The 22,446-nt window shown below is 36.7% G+C and overlaps 1 protein-coding gene across 1 annotated transcript in view; it reads right to left on the reverse strand.

The window, feature by feature from the left end:
- The window catches only part of LOC114241727 (follistatin-A), a 60,061-nt gene extending 38,218 nt beyond the window's left edge, over positions 1–21,843 (reverse strand). The window contains exon 1 of the mRNA XM_089735102.1: positions 21,537–21,843. Within this exon, the coding sequence (XP_089591228.1) occupies positions 21,537–21,771 (235 nt within the window). The 5' untranslated portion in view covers positions 21,772–21,843. The remainder of the gene's footprint in view (positions 1–21,536) is intronic.
- Positions 21,844–22,446: the final 603 nt, after the last annotated feature.

Below are 22,446 nucleotides of genomic sequence, written 5' to 3' on the forward strand. Positions count from 1 at the left end.
TGATAAGTACATATTAGGCCGTGGATAAGGCAGTAAAAAATAATAATTAGAAAATAAATACTTTGCTAGACAGTGTCGGATTGAGCTGCAATGACGTGATGATCACAAACATAAAATTTGTATAATCATGGTCATAATCATACGCCAAAATATTGGTCTATTTTTAAATTGCTTAGATGGGTGGACGAGCTCACAGCCAACCTGGTATTAAGTGGTTACTAAAGCCCATAGACATCCACTACGTAAATGCGCCACCCACTTTGTGATATAAGTTCTAAGGTCTCAGTATAGTTACAACGGCTGCTCCGCCCTTGAAACCGAAACGCATTATTGCTTCACGGCAGAAACAGGCAGGGTGGTGGTACCTACCCGCGCGGACTCACAAGAGGTCCCAACACCAGTAAAGCCCACTAATCTATAATAAATATGACAATTACCTATACCTTAACAATGAATATTTTCATTTTAAAAGTCCGTTATGCAGTTACGTTATTTAGCATTGAACGATGCTATAGTACGTACAGTGTAGTGTGAAATAAAATGCTGGCGTGAGGGTCGACGAGGGACGGCTGCGCGTGAGTCACGAACAACCGATCGAGACTCGCTAGACGACGGCCAGACGCTATTTTTCAACGGTCGGGTGTCGGTGACGCCACCGAACGACCCACAGCCGCCGTGCAGGCCCAATAATAACCATAAAACACTGATTAATCGATGCATTCGAATCATTATAAAAAAAAAAAAACAAATCGTGCTCATGTTAAAAGCCTTTTTAGTTTGTACGTAAATTTTTAAATAAGCATCTTTACAATGAATTTAGAAATGCAAATTTGTGCTTCTTTTTTTTTCTACTGTTTAGATGGTTGGACGAGCGCACAGCCCACCTGGTGTTAAGTAGTCACTGGAGCCCATAAACATCTACGACGTAAATACGCCACCCACCTTGAGATATAAGTTCTAAGGTCTAGAAACAGGCGGGGTGGTGGTACCTTCCCGCGCGGTCTCACAAGAGGTCCTACCACCAGTAATAAGCTTTAGTGTTTGAATAGGCAGCTCTTTCCGTAACATCGCGAATAAAAATTTATAAATTTAACGAGCAAGGTGCCTCAAACGAGTTAGTCATGAAAATTTCATCGTACGTAATACGAATTTTATGAAACCAGATTCCCTCGCTAAAAGTCTGACTGGTGGTCAAGTGGTACTAAAATTCAAATTAAACAAGACTAATAGGTGTCATTAATGGAATTACCATATTTTTATTTTATTTTTTGTCTCTAATAGATATTATGTTGCGGAATTACTGTATAATGAAAGTTAAGATCTTATTTTAATTTGAACACATAAAAATTTATATGGAATATGAGAAGCACTTTTAAAATCGATAAATCTTTTTCCTAAAGAATAAAATTAGAAAAAAAAAACACTAAATTCACATATACATACTATTCTAAAGTAATATCAGACTTGGTATTAGGCATTTCGTGTTTACGCACTTAGATAAACCATACTCATCTAAAAGAAAGTATTTATTATTTTTACCAAGATCTTTTTCGTAATATGCTATTCCCGGATTATGTTACAATACTTAGTATATTATATTCGTTAGTCCACTGAACGTGTGGTTGTCTCTTAAATTTTCAGACAATTACGTAATCGGTAATTTAGTTAGAAACAAACGAGAATCGTAGGTCGGTGCTCCCGTTACGGAAAATGCTGTAACCGATTAATTGAGAGTAGTTTTATCGACGAGTTCTAAGTCAAATTAAATTGTTTATAAAGTTAATTTCGTTTTATGAAAACCGATTAACCGATAATTAACCTTTTTATAACATCCCTATAAACATGTTAGTTCTCAACACAGTTCACGTCGCAGAATGGAAACAGTAAAGTTAATATTGCGATGTATTATAAATATAAATGTTTTTTTTTTAAAACAACTGCTAGTTGGTCGATAATTTACATTTAAACAAACAATATTCTTCTGGATCATTGAAGCAAAGTATCGCTTAAATTATAATTATAGCTAGACTTGAAACCGGTTGAAGAGCTCCCATACTTTGAAGATATTTCCAATAAATAACAAATTCTAAACATTAGCATTCTGACCGATGCTTAATCGGTTCAATCAGAAATCTGCTTGGAACAAGAACTTCATAAGAAACACGCTCTATATTTTTCTATTAACTAATTAACTGGGTTTCATTACATTGTGGTTAAGCTTGTGATTCGATTCAAACATTTTCTATTGCAACGATCACGATGATACAAAACCACATTTTTCATAATCAAAAGAAACCAATATAAGATGAGCTCACCGCCAATTTCAAGTTTATTCACAGTATCTACTAGAGTCCGCGCGGGTAGGTACCAACACCCTGCCTAATTCTGCCGTGAAGCAGTAATGCGTTTCGGTTTGAAGGGTGGGGCAGCCGTTGTAACTATACTGAGACCTTAGAACTTGTATCACAAGGTTGGTGGCGCATTTACGTTGTAGATGTCCATGGGCACCAGTAACCACTTAACACCAGGTGGACTGTGAGCTCGTCCACCGATTTAAGAAAAGAAAAAGAAAAAAAAGATTTAACGCAAATGAAACTTGAGGATACAACTAGTATTATTATTACTGCGGGTTTGAAGTGTTAACGCTCAGAACACGAGTCGCCGTTGGGAACAAGTTATCCGATCGATTGTAGAGAAACGATTCGATCGGAATGTTCGTGAGCCTAGCCCCAAATATTCTGCAATTGTCAGTGATCCAGTATGAGAAATGCAAATAAGACGGGTTGAATATGATTTTGGTGTCGAGCGCAGTGTTGCGCGGGCGTTGACTCTACCTCAGCATAGAGGTACGCTCCTTAGGGCTGCCCCACACGAGCGTTTAGCCGCGCTTCACTGGCTGCCAACACTAAAAACTCGTTTTGTATTCGCTGCGGACGCGTGTTACAATAAAGGCTTGTTGCTACACTAAAAACTGTTGCCAAGAAAAATCGCTTTATAATTGCCAGTGTTTTCTGCTCATTTATGTACTTACTAATGTGGTGTATTTATGATCGTTTTCGAGTCCTTAACATGAAGTAAGTTGAATTGTTATTAGTATTTACATTTAGCTTGGTAACGACTCATCGGTTGAGTTAATACAAAACTATACCTATTCAGTTCACCGTGTATATTATTATAGAACAAAAAAACAGTACTAGACTTTCAACAATAAAAAATAAATACCATAAAATGCATATTTAATCATTCGAGTAACCACCGACGGCTTATCTATTGATGAAATAAAAATTCGTCGTGTTACGCACCGTTTGTGGCGAGCTTTATTATCTCTTTATAAATAATTATCGAAAGGCCGGTTCCGTCAGCTGTGGCGCCATGTTTCGGAGACGAAATGAGATCCGGCTTTATGGACTGTACGCACACGTCACGCCCCGCAAAAACTACTCCGCAAAGAATATAATATTGTTTTAAATTTTTTTTTTGCGTAAAGCGATAATTTATTTTAGAGAATAGTGTGTGTGTGTGTGCGTTTTAGACAAGTTTTGTACGTGCTTTCAAACAGTTTCTTTATTCAATAAGTGATTTCAAAGAAACGCATAATAAATTAAGTGTCTTTTAACAACTAAACACTAAAGTCGATTTGGTTGAGGTATTGTGATTAGTGTTCAAAAAATGCTGATAATAAGTCGGTTGCAAATTTTTTGTGAACTGATTTATGAAACTTTTTAGTATGAGTTACGTAGAGTAATATGAATTTAAAAGTATAACGTTGTGTGACAGAAAAAAATTATTGCCTCTGTGGACAGACGAGCATATGGTCCACCTGATGATGAGTGGTTGCCCATGGAAGTTGGAAAGGCCGGTTAACATAGCCGCTGTCAACTGCATTGACCCTGTTCTTAACAAACACGGAGTAAATAATTCTTAGAACTTACAATGTGTTTTATATTTTAAATTATGTTTGATCCGCTTAATCCAAAAGATAAGACTACTTATCTTCACTATTTCAGGTGACACGTAAAAATGCCGCATATTTTTTTATCTATTTACATGTGATCACATAAAATAAGGCACACAGAAATAAGAAAGAAGGCCATTCTTATTTATTGATGCTTTAGAGTTTAAAACGTGTCAAAAAATAAAGCAGAGATCTTTATTTGACGAAGCGTATTATGTTGGAGAGGTGTGAAGTACACACGAAGCGTAGGTGATATAACGAAAATAATCCAAAATACGAGATTGGGCTATGCAGAGCAAAAACCGAGACCACATCCCATGCAAAATGGATCCTAATCTCTTTATTTTAGTTTTGCATAAACATACTTTTAATTTATAAATTTATAAATTTATAAATAAAAATAATTTATAAATTAGGTGGTACAGTAGCTTGCTACTATTAAACGATTTTCAGTGAATGTTTAAGAGCTTAGCAGCGTTCGCGGGCGAACGAGATCGTGACCCACCTGATTTAAGGAATTTATAAACGTCACAGCGCGAACGCCGTCGGCCACTTCGACTTGTGACGTCGATGTCTCATCGGCATTGGAATAGCAGCTATCGTACTAACCAGGTCGGGCTGCCGACATGCCGGTGCTGGGTCAGAGGATTTTATTGATAATAAACTCTGCGGCTATGAATCATAAGATACGGATATGCGAGTGCGTTCGAGAACTACTTCTTCCCTATTTTACCACCCAAATGCATCGTAGTTTATTCATTTTTGCTACGAAAAAAAAAGCGGTTTCCAGGGCAACCCGTTTGTTTTACTTCAATACGAAATCCAAAAGTTTGTATTTATTTATTGTACACAGAAAACAAACAATACAAAAGGTATAATTGAAATAAGGTATAAGAAAGGTATAAGGATAAATGCACAACAAAATATTTAAAATACAAATACCTACAAAACATATTTAACTACTTGGACGGGCATACATATATAAATAAACAATGAAATTATGGACGGTTTGTCGCAAAATAAATCGTCATTAAGACAGTATGAGAAACGAAGCGATTTTAATATTGGGAAAATAATAACAGGGATAACTTTTTTTTTGTCAAAAATGGATAATTTTCAACACGCATAAAGATAACACTGTCTAATTTTATTAACGCTCGCAATATGAAATTAGCGGGTCATTCTAAATGGACGAGATAACCAAACAAACTAATGTCAAGTGCGGGCAATGCTTTAAAAATAGAATACTAACTAGACTTGACTCTTGACACGTGACAATCGATGTTAGATACAACAATGGACCCAAGAATAGAACTGTCTAAAACCGGCCACCTAATTATAAACAGCGTATGCATTTTAATTTTTAAACGATTACAAATCATTTTCAAACATAACATCCGCCGTCGGCGCTTCCATCAAAATAACTATGCCTACAGGTGATTTAGTGAATCGAAACCAGCTGTTATTTTTGGCAAGCTATCTCTATTTTCTTATAAACAACTTGTCACAGTGATATGAGAATAGTTTCGTTAAATTCATTGATCAAAAGAAAAAGATTTGAACTTCCTGTACCTACATTTTAGCGACAGAAAATAGTTTGTTTTCATTTTTTCTAATATTTCCATTGGACTCTTTGTTTTCGTAAATCACATTGAAATGTTGCGTAACTGAATGGTGTGGATCTTGTGGAATCTTTTATGAAACATAAACTGTGCTAATGCTAGGTTATAAAGATTATAATACCTTAAAATGTAGACTGTCTCGTTTACGGAATAACAAGTAATAAAGGCGCGGATGTAATAAAAACCGCCACAAAGCAAGGGACGGGGTAAGATAATGGAAAGCATTTAAAAATCTCGCTTAAATTTTGTGTTCTAATTTGAAATTGTGATTGTCTGGCTGCCACCCGGCCGACCTAGTTTTCGTTTCTGGGGCAATAAAGGTAACAAAGGGCAGAACCTGGTGTCTGGGCCCGAGAGTCATATTGTGTGTATTATTTAAGCCGTCTAGCCGTAAGATTAATATTTTAATGGGCGTTAGTTACCGAGCTTGTTACGGCCTCCATTTTAAATGAATATTCAACGGACTGAAAGATTATAAACATTTCGTATATACCTATACACGCAGCTCATAATTTTCCTTCTAATAATTAATTAGAAATTTAATTTAATTACGTTAAAAAATTACGAAAAATATATAAATTAGGTTCTAACATCTATTGAATTATTTCAATTCAAGAGTGCCTACGTGTAATTTATTTTATTTGTTAATATATTTAAGCTTAATGACGCTAATTAACGCGTTACAGAATTTAGTTTATTTGAAAAATTTTAGATCTCGTTATTTATATTGGATAAAGAGAGGCGAGTCGGTACACAAGGTCGGTTAATTAGCAAGAAATACCGCGATGGCACATCCTGCCGGGCGGCAAAGCGGAACGGTCTGCTGAAAATGACATGTAGCGCGGACGTGAACATTCCTACACATTGCCAACTACAAAAAAAAAAAACTATCATACTATATATCATGTATTTATCAGTAACTAGCCGTACTTGCCCGCTTGGCTGTGCATTTAAAATTAACATTATTATCTATTGTCATTATTATTTGGGAGTCCAATACTCATATAAATATTAGCTTATCCATTAAGTACATGTATTTTCTACATGGATACCAAGTTTCAAGTCAATCGGATGTATGGTTCAGTAGTTATAACGGAACATCCGCAAAAACCACAGTAGATTTATATATTAGTTAGTATAGATAGATTCCTGAGGTTCTAAGTGTCACAGATAATATTAAATACACTTTTACGGTTGAAAATCGTATTATTTTTTTAATATTATACAGTGTTTCCATTTGATTTTCAATTTTTTTGTCACGGAACATGAAGATGTTATATTATTTACAAGCGACCCGCCCTCGCTTCGCTTCGGAAACTGTAATTTATTATTGATTTCTCCACTATTTAATAGATGTTATTATACATGTAAAGCTTCCTCTTCAATTACTCTATCTATTAAAAAAAATCGCAACAAAATCTGTTGCGTAGTTTTCAAGATTTAAGCATACATAGGGACAGACAGATATAGGGACAGAGAAAGCGACTTTGTTTTATACTATGTAGTGATATGTCATTATTTAAAACTGGAGCATCGTATTAACTTAAAATTAATGGGATGATTGCGAAGAAATATTATAACGATTATGTTTGTGTCAGGATTTCATCTTTATGATAAGGATATTATTAAAAAGTGACTTAACAATTTTAATTCTAACTAATATTAAATTTACAATGTGGATTTGAATGGCTTCGTGCAGTTTTCGTTTAGATTATTTTTGGCGTAAATAGATTAATGATCGATTCGTAGATTTCACGGCCCACTGGTGGGCAAAAGCCCATGGACATCACAGCGTGAGTGCCGCTATCCACCATTAGAGATAAGGTCGAATTCTCAATTTTACTGTACCTACCTTTCAAATAGGAATCTATGATTGAATGATTGATTGAAATAGGCAGGACGGTGGTACTAACACATTCTTCATACAAAACGCCCTGACAATGGTAACTATGAAAATTTTGAAATTTTGCGATTTCAATGGTCATTGCACGATTTTATTTTGTCAAAATGGAATTCAGCCGTGAATGCATACGCATAAGTGCGTATTTCCTACAAACTTTTATACCCCGTTGCAGGATTTGAACACTGACAAAGTCACATCGTTTCACACTACTAACTACACCGGTCCTTATCTTTTAGGCCGCAACGACTTTGTTGAGGTCAACCTTGAATATTTCGTATAGGTATTACACAGTTTTCGAGAGAACGAAAGACCAAGAATCTGTAAGCGCGTCTGGGGCAAATGCCTAATACACGAAATTGTTATTAATGGTGTTATCGACATTAATATTACTACATATTAGTAGGCATTTTAATATGATATTCGGAAAAATGAGATTTATAAACGCGTTTGTACCAATGGCGCGTTAGTACTAATGTAACATAGCTTGAAGACAGGTCACGAGCATGGCCAATTAAGCTAACGAAAAAATAAATAATTCACTTAACTTTAACAGACGTGAGTTCATTTTTTCAAGTTACTCTTTTTGACATTTTACATTTAAGCCTGTAGATAAATAGTGTTTTTGCTTTGTTTGTTAATGAATGAATGAATGAATGAATGAATGATTTATTTTATTTCAGACAACAACAAATCCATATGTGTACATAGTATCATTATATCATCATCATAGTATCTTAAATATCCGATTAGAAAAAATGTCTTCACTTAACTTGGCAAGATTCAACAACCACGTTATAATTCTAGTAATAAGTAGTTATTGGAGCTCATAAAAAACGTCATAAATGCCTCTACCTTAAACTACGTAAGGCCAGAGTATCTGTCAAATAGAGTAACATAAGTAACATGTTACATGAGAGTAACATGTTCCAACCCTATCACTCTTCATCATCATCATCATCAACAGTCCACAGTCGTCCACTGCTGGACATAGGCCGCTCCCAATCCACGCCTATCACTCATTATTGAATATTTGGGCGGTTGGGTAGACACTTTTTTTTTTTTAAATTGCTTACTCACTATGGTTACAACGGCTGCCCCACCCTTCAAACCGAAACGCACTACTGCTTCACGACAGAAATAGGTAGGGCGGTAGTACCCACCCGCGCGGACTCACAAGAGGTCCTACCACCAGTGATTACGCAAATTATAATTTTGCGGGTTTGATTTTTATTACACGATGTTATTCCTTCACTGTGGAAGTCAATCGTGAACATTTGTTGAGTACGTATTTCATTAGAAAAATTGGTACCCGCCTGCGGGATTCGAACACCGGTGCATCGCTACATACGAATGCACCGGACGTCTTATCCTTTAGGCCACGACGACTTCGAATTTTTATTAAACACTTATTTTTTATTTATTGCTTGTTCGAGTGGACGAGCTCACGGTCCACCTGGTGTTAATCTTGTAAACCTGGTAAACCTGGTCATCAGAATCCATTTAACAACGTATATTATGCCGCCACAAGCGTAGAGACCAAGCCCCGGCTTTATAATATAGTATAGTATAGAATAGTAGATATAACACTATACATATACCCTGGGATCCTGTGTGTTAATAATAGGAGACCTTAAAGGAATTACATTAAATCTGCTAGCTTAATATGCCCTGCCGACTTGTTACAGAATCATAAAATAATATTCAGAAAGAGGTATTTCTCGTATTTAATTTACGAATTCAAGATATTTTTTATCATGATTTATTTAGGTAGTTATTTTATGCCTTCGTAGGCTCTCCTGATGGTGAGTAATTGCTGTTGCTTATGGACAATGGCAATGTCAAGGGAACAGCCATGTAGCTACTTTTGCGACTACTGATTATAAACGGCGACAGAAGCGTCCGGGTACATCAAAAATTACAAATACATATGTATTACTGTAAAGGTAAAGGACACGATGTCAGTGCAATGACTGTGACTGCAAATGATTTGTTTGATTTTTTTTGCCTCTGTTTGTTTGTCAGAGCACCTAAAAAGAACTGTTGAATTGAATTTGTTGATACTTGAATTTGTCAACTATTTAAAAATAAAGAAAAAAAAAACATTTGTATTTAAAAATAATATTTTTCACCTTAGCCGATCAACAAGGATAACTTCAACATGCGCATTTTAAATCACGGGAACGTTCTTGTTTTTAAAGTATTTTATATTCGTAACTTTATTGCATGTTTAAACGCAAGAAACCAAAAAAAAATTAAGTACTTTTATCTTTTTATTATAATCGTAATTAAGTTAAAGTATACAAATATCATTTTGTTGTGCACATTGCAGTGCAACCCGACCGTGCTGCTTTGCTTTAGTGATGTAGCCGAAATTCTGCATTTTTGTATCGATAGAATAAATTGAATATAATTATTTTATTATTAGTTAGAATGGATACTGATGCTTTATTGTTTTCGCAAAAAATACAATTAATTGCATATTCACATTTTAAAATGATTTATTTAGTAGTCCATTATTGTAGTAAATAAAATAAATAAATAAAATAAAAGGTCTTACTTTTATTTACTTCAATTCAATTCCTGAAATTTATAAACATAATGCTCTAGTTAGGTAGATTAGATCAAGAATTTTTTTTTATTAAGTCATTATTAGGCTCATACACATCACAGCCTGAATGGGGTCACCTTTCTTGGGATACGTAATTCTTTTTTGTACATATTTATTGTTATTGCATAGTTATTGCCAAATACATATAGAACTGAGATATGAGATCAGACTGTCACTTATTTTGGTCTGTTCTATCATTTGAATGGGAATGCATAAGATTGCTTTATTGAAAAAATTATCAGAATTATGGTAGCCTCTATTACGAGCTTTAGATATTTTTATTGGATAAAAATTTGTATTCCACGATCCGGTAATTCATCGTGAAAAACCTTCATGAACACCTCATCGGTAGTTATTATTACTTAGGTTTTTTAAAGAGATCAAAAGTAGATTGCAGTATTTTGAGACACTACCGATAAATAAATCTTAACTATACATTTTACTCATATATATCTAAATAATAAATATTTTTTTAATAAAAATTACGCACGCCATACATTTGTTGGATGGAAAATCTAGTATCAACTTTTAAACGCTTTTCATCTTAGAGCGAGAACAGTTGATAGCTGCTGATGGAAGCACGGTTGAAAGAGCGACTTCTCACGTTGAATTACATGGAAACAGTTGTACGTATGTGGTCAACGGGCGGGACACACATAAATCTCTTAGACGATTGAATACCGACGCTTAAGCGTGCCCATGCGCATAATTGAAAGGGGCGATCACCAGGAATCGTCGTTTGGCATGCAGACGGCCGTGTTCATTCCAAAGCAATAAACCCGTTAGCGACGACGTAATGTGCATATCGGAGAACAATAAACAACACAAGTACCAGTTCTACTAAATTTTTTTTTTTGTTATCGTTCATCATACGGAACGAAGTATAGAATACGAAATTAACCGAAGCCTGTGAATTCTAAATATATAAATCGCGGAACATATCAGTTTACATCAAAGGATTCACATCATAAACCTGTCGAGATTGAATTTAAGGTAAAGAAGCGTTTTATTTGTTATGAATAAACCATGAACGTTCGTAGGTAACGCGAAATTCAAACAAAGTAAATTTAAAAACAATAAAACAGATTCGTAGTTAATTTTTCAACGCGTACCCATTCACAATTTTTGTTTTAGAATTCGATCAACTATATTTGTTAGAAATGAATTATTTGTTATTATCGATATCGGCATAGGATGTACTCAATACCAACCCGTAGGTGTGGCAGGGATTGTCTGTTGTAATGCATTTAGAGGCACGGAAAGCATCGCACTGTGACCGCACCTACTTACTCTTTAATATTTAATAACAATAATAATATCGACGGGAGAAAGCGGAAATGTAGTAACTTGTATATTGGAATTCACTTTGTAACCATATTATAAATATTATACATATATGAGGCCGTCTGCGCGAAAGTGGCCTAACCCACAATTATTCATAATCATTCTTATAATTATTTATTTTGCAATTTCTTTAAAATATAATAAATCATTTTGATGCAAAACCGGCCTATCCATAGTTTCACGCACGCATAGGTAACAGATGGCTTTGTAAACATTATTTTTGCGTGTATTGTTTTTTGCCTACTCAAATTCAAATTTATGAAAACTTAAACCTCATTGCTGGATAATAGCTATGGTAAGCTTAGGCCAGTTTTGCGCTGACGGCCTCATATGAGGCTCTGGTGTAAAGTTGGGTTTTTCAAGTTACGATAATTCCGCTTTCTTCCGTCGATATTTAGAGTTGGCCCACAAGACTACCGCCATGTGGCCTATTGATTCAACATTGTTTCAATAGTTGTGTCAGTACACGGTTTGATAACGAAAAGTTTCGATTTACACCTTAAGAAACTTTCTTTAACAGCTGGGCTAGGGGCCTGATACAAAAAGCAGTTATCAGTGATACGCCGCATATTGTGAGGAGGTTTCTTTCTCACTCTGGACACCTAACTGGTGGATGGCAATCTATTTTGATCCAGTGCTTTTTAAAAATTGTATTTTAAAATATATTTTTTGAAAATATTGTATAATTAATAAGATTTTAAATAAATATAGCAGAATAATAATAAATAACCGGGAACAAATCACGCACGGTCATCCAGCCCCAATTTAGCATTCCCTGTGCTATGGTTACCAGAGACGGATAAACATACTTATATATGTTTAAATGTCTATTATATATTTAGATAATAAACATCCAGATAAAGAGCAGACAAACCTGTTCAACACACGAATGTTTGCCCGATGTGGGAATCGAACCCACGACCCTAGGTGCAACAGCCAGGGGCGCTAGATAGATACTGCACCACCGAATTAGTCATATTTACACATAGACATGCAAATGATCATGCACATTACATTACAGATTAGTTCAAACGAACTGTCCCAGTTCTGAAATATTATACTGATATTGAAAATAATCGCCTCGGGAAATAAGTGACCGATTTACAGAAAATGTAATACATATGTGAATTCTTATTTTACACTACGCTTACTGTGTTTTATTATTTGAAATCGTCATGGCCGAAGCATAATGGCACGGTGTACTTGTTTTAAGCGATGCGATTATATGAGTGGTAAAATCGCGCATGCAAATTATAAAAAAAACGAACTTTTTTCAAACAATACAAAGGGTTTGGTGTAATCACGTTAGCCCACTGAGTTTCTCGCCGGATCTTCTCAGTGGCTCGGGTTTCCGATCTGATGGTAGATTCTGCGAAGCCCTGCTCTTGCTAGAGCCAGTGTTAGCAACACTTCCGGTTTGAGCCCCGTAAGCTCACCTACATGTCAAGGTGAAGCTGAAATATCCCCTCAAGGCTATCAGCATAGGTAGGAAAAAAAAGTGTCATCACCTACAGAAACCTACAATATGTACTAATTTGTGTAAATTATTGTTTCAGGGCGTATTATGAGCGCGCACAGGTTGGTAGCACACCGTTCTGTCTATTGTCTATTTTTACCGTAAAGCAGCCATACATCCCAGTTTGACGGGAGGGACAACCGTTCTATGTAAGTTCCGGTAATCATTTAATACCGAGTGGACCGTGAACTCGTTAATTTATCTGCTGCAAGTTTTGCGAGTTTTGTCGCGTCGTGTTGATTGTATCTGATTCAATTTCTAGTTCACCCCTCGCCTTCTTATTCCGCCGATTAAGTCACTCATTAGTAATTCTAATTTAATTATAATTTTTAATGTATTCTACCAAATACAACAGTTTTTTCTTTATTTTTTATTGTAATTCCGATAAAGTTTCAATTCCGACAAAACGTTTTTTTTAACAAAGTTTTTAGGTAATTTTCTCAGAGGACGTATTGAGTGTTTCTTTTCGGATAGACGGAGCGAATTATGAAAGGTGGGCAGGATTAAAATGGATTTAGGAAGTTGATTAAAAGCACCGAGAACCAAGCTCGGTAAAGGACATTCAGAGACGCGTTTTTTATAAGTGAACCGTTGTGGGCTGTAAATAATGATAATGTGCATCTGCGCGTGACATGTGATCTTATGGCGACGCTCACCCGGGGCTCACAGAGACTCGCAAACAGACCATAAAACGAAATATATTCTAATTGCAGTGGAATTGCGGCTCGTATAGTTTGAAATTAAAATGCATGACTGCTTTGCAGTAGAGAAAGGGTGAACAGTGAAATAGGTAAATTACCCATGCCGTGCAATCTGTAAGTTTTTTTTTAAAGAAATTATCGATTTATTTGAAAATTCGATCGATTTAGTACATGTAATGTGGATTATTAAGAAAATCGATATTTTTCGAATTTTACGTAATAAATCGATCATAATTACAGGTAAAATGATAACAATTATTAAGGTTGTTTGTGGGGCTTGTTTGGGTTGTAATGGTACTGAGTTGAACGATTTGTTAAAACGATGTTCGATAGAATACAATTTTTTTTCGATTGAACAATGAGAATTCATTTTCCGACCAACTCTCGTAGAATGATGACGTTTAAATGTTTTCAATAAAAATTAAAAAAAAACGTAAACTTTTTAAATATTGATGACATAAAATAACAAAACCTACACAAGTTTCACGATGTGTGTGTGTGCACGGGCAAAGTTAATACGAAGCAGAGCGGATGTTTCCCAGACAGTGAAACATTTTGTTGTATATACATCTGTATGTTAACTTACATGTTAATGAAGTATACCCAATGTATAAACATAGTAAAGGAGACCACATAATAAATTACTTAAATCATTTAGTTTTTGTACTTTTGCAACTTGACACCCTATTTATCAGACGAAGTAATCATGTATTCAGGTATTTTTTATTGTTCTATATGGGCCACCTGGTATTAAGTGATGGCATAGATTTCATAGTGCGAATGCCACGGGCTCGTCTTGAAATATAAAGTCTCAATGATTTTGTCTAATGACGGCATCCTATTACCAGTGAAGGTAAGTTCAGAGCAGCGGTGTGAATCTTAGGTGTGACGTCATTTGAGGCTAAACTACGATATAATGTATAGATATACAAAATTAGTGACATGTAACATAATGAGTTTTGATTAGAATTCAAGATGATTTGTACAAATCTCAAAATGAAATAAATCGTTATTAATTTAGATTTAATTATGATTGAACGATCGTTTTAACTTAATTAAAATCTATCATAAGTTATTTTATAAAATGATTTTATTGATTGCGGAATGTACTTGACGGAGACTTTGATTCTTGAGACCGGTCTCGATGACTTGAGACTTCATCTCAAGATGGATCGCTGTATTCACGTAATAACTAAAGACTTCGGCCATTTGAGACCGGGTATTTATTTTCTTTATTACTTTTTATTGCTAAGGTGGGCGGACGAGCTCACATCCCACCTGGTGTTAAGTGGTCACCGGAGCCCATAAGAGAACTTAACCACGCTAATCCTGTCGGCCATCTTGAGACATCAATTCTATATCAGGGTGGGTTTGGTGCAATATGATGGTATCGACCCGTGCGGGCTCACAAGACGTCCTACCATAATTACGTAAATTATAATTTTTGCAGGTTTGATTTTTAGTACGCAATGTTATACTTTAACCATTTGTTTAGGTTCGTATTTCATCCCGTTCCTTTCAGTGGCCGGAGAAGGGGTTTCGCCCGACTCCGGCCCCTATAGGAGGTGATCTCCCCTGGTGAAGGCCATGGGGCGACCTGAAGGGGTGAGATCGCGCGGCGTGCTACCTGCGCTCTAGCGCGTATGGCAACAGTTCCACGGAACGGTTGTGTAAGAGCAACCGGTTGGTGGTGTATCGCGTTCCGACTTGGCAGGCTGGTCCTGATCTAGCCGGGTATTGCGGAACACCAGCGGCACCGCCTGGGGCAGCCTCTGAGGCTGCCGTACCGAGACGGCCGACGTAGAGCCGTTAACTATCGCCGACTGGTCGGCCAGGCGACCTCGGTGTGGCGCCGCGAGTCCGGTTGTAGTGTTGACCGCGGGAACCCCGCTACTCTGCTTGGGTTCTGACCCCGGGCGGAGATCGGACGTCGGGTGAGAGAGTGCAAGGGGGAGTCGATTCGTTAGTAGGGCCCTAAAAGATCCTTGGGCCTGCAGCCTGCTCTTAACATCTGCAGACAGTCAAGTCCCACAAACCGCGCGCGCCCTCTAGGCGCGGGCTCCTCGGAGGAGGTTCGGTCCACGACCCGAAAAAAAAGGTACGTAATATATTTCATTAAAAAAAGTTGGTATCTGGCTGCGAGATTCGAACACCGGCTGAGTCGCATCGCATCGCTTGACACGAATGTACCCTGCGTCTTATCATTTAGGCCACGGTAACTTCGAAGCTGTTTTTAGTAGTATGTATAATAACACTATCGACTAGACGCAAGTTGGGCCGCATCGAACTAAGGTCTGGTTAAAACCATCTCCTGTTCGTTTAGTGACCACCCAAACTGACAATTTAGTGAATATCCGAAATTTGGTTATAGCGTTATAATTTGACTTATACTTCATAAGCTCCGGTAAAGATTTACCATCGGGTGGATTAATGTAACAAAAAGAAGAACTACTTTATTGTTCGATTATATTAAATGATTTTGCAATCGCGATTCATTGTATTAATTACATTTCGAGACGGACAAAAACTCAGCCGATGTTCATTAATGCTTGTTTTAACTTTTTACTCGGTTATCTAGCCGACGCATTGTTACCGAGCTATGTGTTAGATCGTGTTTTTTTTGTCTATTTAAATTTAGTGTTATAATAAATTTGTATTGAAATTATGCTCTGAGGAATTGTTCTGAAAGAATTTCCCAACATGTAATGTTTTGAAGTCGTCGTGATCCTAAGGATAAGACGTTCGGTGCATTCGCTTCGAACGATGCAATGGTGTTCGAATCCCGCAGGCGGGTACCAATTTTTCTAATGAAATACGTACCGAACAAATGTTCACGATTGACTTCCACGGTGAAGGAATAAAACATCGTGTAATAAAAATTAAACCCGCAAAATTATAATTTGCGTCATTACTGGTTACCTCTTGTTACCTGTTACCTTGTTACCTGGTAATTGCCTCTTGTGAGTCCGCACGGGTAGATACCACCACCCTGCCTATTTCTGCTGTGAAGCAGTAGCCGTTGTAAGCCCATTATACTAAGACCTTAGAACTCATATCTCAAGGTAGGTGGCGGCATTTTCGTTTGTGAGCTCGTCCACTCATTTATGGCATAAAAAAAAACGTGTGCTCCAGTAAGAGCAGCGCTTCGCTAAATTTAGCGCCGGATCGAAATCGCGACCCACTGAAAAAGCCGATGAGAAACTCAACGGGTTGTGTCTGTGTGTAAAACGCTCAAAACTGGCTTACTGTTAAACTAGTAAAATGCGGTCACGTTTCACTGCATTGTCACCAAATTTTACGAATATATCGATCGATACGTTGCAACTACTCGCGCCGCAACTTTCATAACTTATGTTATATTTTAATAAATAATATAATGTTAATAAAGTTCGTAATGGTAATATGAAAAAAAAAAATAGTCTCCGAATTATCAGCAATCATCATTATTATTATACAAAGTTCAAAGTATGGATGATCTTCGATTATTATCAGGTCAGGATAACGAACATGCCAATATTAATTTCGGTACAGATTGTTAATACGTCCTTTAGTTGAAACGAGAATAGACTAATTTAAATGATCGAAAAAACTCATCTCACAAAACCCGCAATGGAATGCGAAGAGAATTAGTACATATATATATATTGTTATAATATATGTATATATATATATATTTTTTATTGCCCTGACAGGCAGACGAGCATACGGCCCATCTGATGGTGACTGGTTACCGTCGCCCATGGACTTCAGCAATGCCAGGGGCAGAGCTAAGCCGCTGCCTACCGTGCGACCTATATGCGACTCGTTGGTTGGTTTCAAATTACATTGCGTGGCAATGCAAAAAACATTATTAAAACGCAATTCGATGCCACGCTGATCACGATCGCCTTATATTCAAAATAAGGAGAGTTGGAGACATTTCTTATTCAGGCTTGAAATCTTGTTATGTCTTGCTTATTTTCTGGGAAACGTGATTGATTGATGAGTAATATGATATTAAATGATATGTCATATCTGACTATAAATGTAAATGATATATTATTACACTCATTGCGTTCCTCATATTATACAGTTTAAATTTGTGATGGCTCATAATTATTATATATGTTATACATTATATTATTCAGTTTTAATGTTAAATATTTTTTATCAAAACCATACCATTACCACTAATTACACTCACTCACACACTCAGTACAAAGCGCAAAGGGTACGGGATGATTTAGTTTAATTAATTAATTAAATCTTTCTTCGAACATTTTATTTCTTTTTTTAGTATTTTTCTAGTATTTTCTTTTTCTTTTTCTAGTTCTGGTTAATATTTTAGGAGTCACCAGTTCTGCTACCTCATCATTTTAGCGAACGGCAAATTGAAAGCAATTTATGGCAACGGCATTTTATTAACGGCAATTTATGTGGTCGTCGTGGCCTAACGGATAAGACGTCCGGTGCATTCGTGTTGAAGCGATGCACCGGTGTTCGAATCCCGCAGGCGGGTACCAATTTTTCTAATGAAATACGTACTCAACAAATGTTCACGATTGACTTCCACGGTGAAGGAATAACATCGTGTAATAAAAATGAAACCCGCAAAATTATAATTTGCGTATTTACTGGTGGTAGGACCTCTTGTGAGTCCGCACGGGTAGGTACCACCGCCCCGCCTATTTCTGCCGTGAAGCAGTAATGCGTTTCGGTTTGAAGGGTGGGGCAGCCGTTGTGACTATACTGAGACCTTAGAACTATATCTCAAGGTGTGTGGCGCATTTACGTTGTAGATGTCTATGGGCTCCAGTAACCACTTAACATCAGGTGGGCTGTGAGCTCGTCCACACAGCTAAGCAATAAAAATAAAAAATAAAAATTGAAAGCACCCTGTATTTTAGATTATATGAGATGCTTTGCATCTTACTTTGCCTTTGTCGGTACCTACTTATTGCTATTACTAATTATTGGTCCGAATAATCAAAATATAGAAAACGACCCTGAAACTATATTTTACTTAACATCACAGCGTATTGGCAGTATCTCTATTTTATTTTTAAGCAATTCCTGTCTCCTATGGTAGCGTTTGTTGTAGGCCCGCATTGATACTAGAGGTGTTCTTATAGATTGTCAATCGCACTATTGTTGTATGTAATACTCACAGACCTTTGCTGCTAGTTCTCCAGTGAATACCTTAGTCGTCTGGTGCGACAGAGCTTATATTAATGTAATATACGAGTAATCTGGCATAAGCCACAGTGTTTTGGTTTAATCATACATCAATATGGTAGGTACATATGAATTCTGAAAACCTACAAATATATCTGAGAAGGCGTCATTAATATCTTTTTTACTTTTACTGTTTTATAGCGTCATCTATGCTTAGGAATGCATTTTAAATTTTCTAACCATGTATTTAAATGTCAATCGTAAAACAAAACGAGTTATTAGTGTCGTCGTGGCCCAACGGATAAGACGTCCGGTGCATTCATGTTGAGCGATGCACCTGTGTTCGAATCCCGCAGGCGGGTACCAATTTTTCTAATGAAATACGTACTCAACAAATGTTCACGATTGATTTCCACGGTGAAGGAATAGCATCGTGTAATAAAAATAAAACCCGCAAAATTATAATTTGCGTAAATACTGGTGGTAGGACCTCTTGTGAGTCGGCGCGGGTGGGTACCATCACCCTGCCGTGATTTCTGCCGTGAAGCAGTAATGCGTTTCGGTTTGAAAGGTGGGGCAGCCGTTGTAATTATACTTGAGACCTTAGAACTTATATCTCAAGGTGGGTGGCGCATTTACGTAGTGGATGTCTATGGGCTCCAGTAACCACTTAACACCAGGTGGGCTGTGAGCTCGTCCACCCATCTAAGCAATAAAAAAAAGAATGTTTCAAAAATGACTTAAACATGTAATGACGTAATTAGAACAATATGTTTTGTATATTACTGCCGTATGCAGACTACCTTCTGTCCACCCTGTAAGCTGTTATTGTCTACAGCATCTAAGCTGATTTAGGTAACAGTTTCCGTTTAAATACGCCGAAAATGTAATTACCTTTTAATTACAATTTACACGGATCATTTTGTTCTACGTGTGCTGTTTATTATATTATAATTTTTCGTATCTGAACCAAAGAAAAATATCGAAATTCGATATTAAAGTTTCAGTAATGATTTAAAAATAGCAAGGAAACGTTTATTTATTGGCGCCTAATCTGTTATCTACGACACTAACAAAGTCTATTCGTTGATTTCAATTTATTCGGGTTCTAGTTATTTTTCATCAACATTCCATTTTAAATGTAACAAAAGAATTTTTTTCATTTTTGTAAATTAAATTAGTGTAATAACAATTTATTTTTCTTATTTTCCGAAGCTAACACCAACATTGTTTTCGCTGGATGATCTTTATGACGTGACTCATTCAGTAATTAATATTGTTTTGTTATTCAATCACAAACAGATTAGCATATTTTTTTTGGAAATGAAATGTCATAAATTTGTTTAGTCATAAAGACGTAAGAAGTGAAAAATAAAAGCATTATGTAGTCGATAAAATTGTTTCATCCATTGATTTACGTTAAGCAATTTGGCAAGTTCACCGCAACGAGATTGATCGCGCTGATAAATATAGAGGCAATTGCGCTTATTTTCAGCTGTTTGTTTATGTTTCGCGAGAGTTTAAATTAGTCACCGAATTTAAGTGGTAATTAATTAATAGTATTTTTCTTACTATAGAACGGAACGGTCGAGTCATTCAGTTTCTTGGCTGGACCCGGTCCAAACAATTATTCTAGTATTGTTCTTGCGATTTTTAATAACTCTTTTTGTTATTTCCAAATTGAAAATCTTACGCGTAAGATTCACGTTTAAGATGAACGAATAAAATTTTAATGTTTTGTTTTAAAACGAATGAGATATCACGATGGTGCTCATAAAATTAATGTTTCGTATTGCACTTTTACGATCGTCGGTTTCTTCTCGAAAAACATAGTACGCGCGATAAAACGAGAAATGACTCACAATTTAAAAAAAAATCTATAAAGAATCTCAAGGCAATTAAATAACCGAATAAAATGATATTTTCTTTGTAGACGATGGTCAGGTGCGTGCGTAACGTAAAACGGAAGCTGATACAGCAGACCGGCCGCGACAACACACGCCCTCCGCACTAATCACATGCACCGATTAAATCAACTCATTGATCTTATCTCTGATACAGCCTTAATCAAGGAAAACGTGTCATGAGCTTTATTAATTTTGTAAGCAACAGGAAAAAAAAATAGTTTAGATGAGTAAATTACTTATTGAAATTGTAATCATTCAGATTAAGCGATTGGCTGAGCCTTTGCTCGCCCGCCTGTCCTGGTGAAACTGGAAAGGCCTCTGGGTCACCAGTAATACTTCAATAATAAAAAAATAATAAAAATAAACGATATGGTCTTCTCGCATTAAAACTGTATAATCTCAAAACTTACTAATTTTACAGGAGAGTATTTTAAAGGTTTTACATGTAATATTTTTAATATCGAATATTTTTGGTAATTATGCACTTTTAATGAGAAAAGGCGAATTATTACAATCAATTTAAAAAATTTAAAATCGATAAATTTAAATTCAGTATATTTCACTAATACAATAAATTAGTAAAATCTATACTAATATATAAATATACAGTGGTTTTTATATATGTTTCGTTATAACTACTGAACCATGCATCCGATTGACTTGAAACTTGGTATCTATGTAGAAAATACATGTACTTAATGGATAGGCTAATATTTATACGAGTGTTGGACTCCCTAATAATAATGACAATAAATAATAATGTTAATTTTAAATGCCCAGCGAAACGGGCGAGTACGGCTAGTTATATTATAAAATAGTGTCTTACCTGCTGCCGGGCGCACGAGCACGAGCGGCAGCACGAGCAGCGGCAGCAAGGGCAGCCGCATGCTACCGGTGGCGTCGCATGCCGGCGCGTGCGGCGCTCTGCGCTCGACGCGGACCGCCGTGGCACTGTGCGGGCCCGGCGCCGGCACGTGCGCGCACACCCACCCGCGGCCGCGCCTCCTGCAACAAGTGACCGCTGCACCGCTGCCGTAGCCGACCGATACCGCGCGACACATCCGACGCCGCTGCTTGCCCTATCGGAGAGTCGACGCGGACTGAGCTCGAGCGCGCCCAGCCGCCACTGCAAGTGCACCGACTCGTGCGGAGAGGCGTGTCGACGACCTCCTCCCGCGGCCTTCCGCCTTCCACATACACCCCGATCACTCATTATTATTATTCCCCAAAAAATTCCCGAACTTTCCTAAGGTCGGTGAAGATTAAAAAAAAAAAAAAAGAAGATGTGTGGTGTCGTGGGACACCGGATAGGAACGAAGTTCCTTATTATAAAAATATTAATTTTAAGTTCTATTCGAGGCATAAAGAAAATAAAACTGTAGGTTTCGCGACAAACCACGGTCATTCGGTAACGTGCGAACTTATTGTGGTACACTTCATTCACGGTTGTTTGCACAAGAGTTAGTGCATTGCGTAAAAGAACGCTCTGAGATCGTGGTCAATGAATGATAAAAAATATGTAATTTTTTATATATTATTACAAAGTTAAGTCGTACACTGTGTGCATTACTAATTTGTACATTATTACAAAGCTATCGTACACTGTGTGCATTACTAATAAAAATCTTACGTATCGGACGTTTTTTCCCGGTTAGGGTACCCCTCCGCATCGTCCCATAAGGAACTTCGTTCCAAAAAACCGAATTTTCCATCTCTATTTTTTAGGATCCGCATAG

Source organism: Bombyx mandarina, chromosome 19 (assembly GCF_030267445.1).
Source record: "Bombyx mandarina strain Sakado chromosome 19, ASM3026744v2".
Taxonomy (NCBI): Eukaryota; Metazoa; Arthropoda; class Insecta; order Lepidoptera; family Bombycidae; genus Bombyx; species Bombyx mandarina.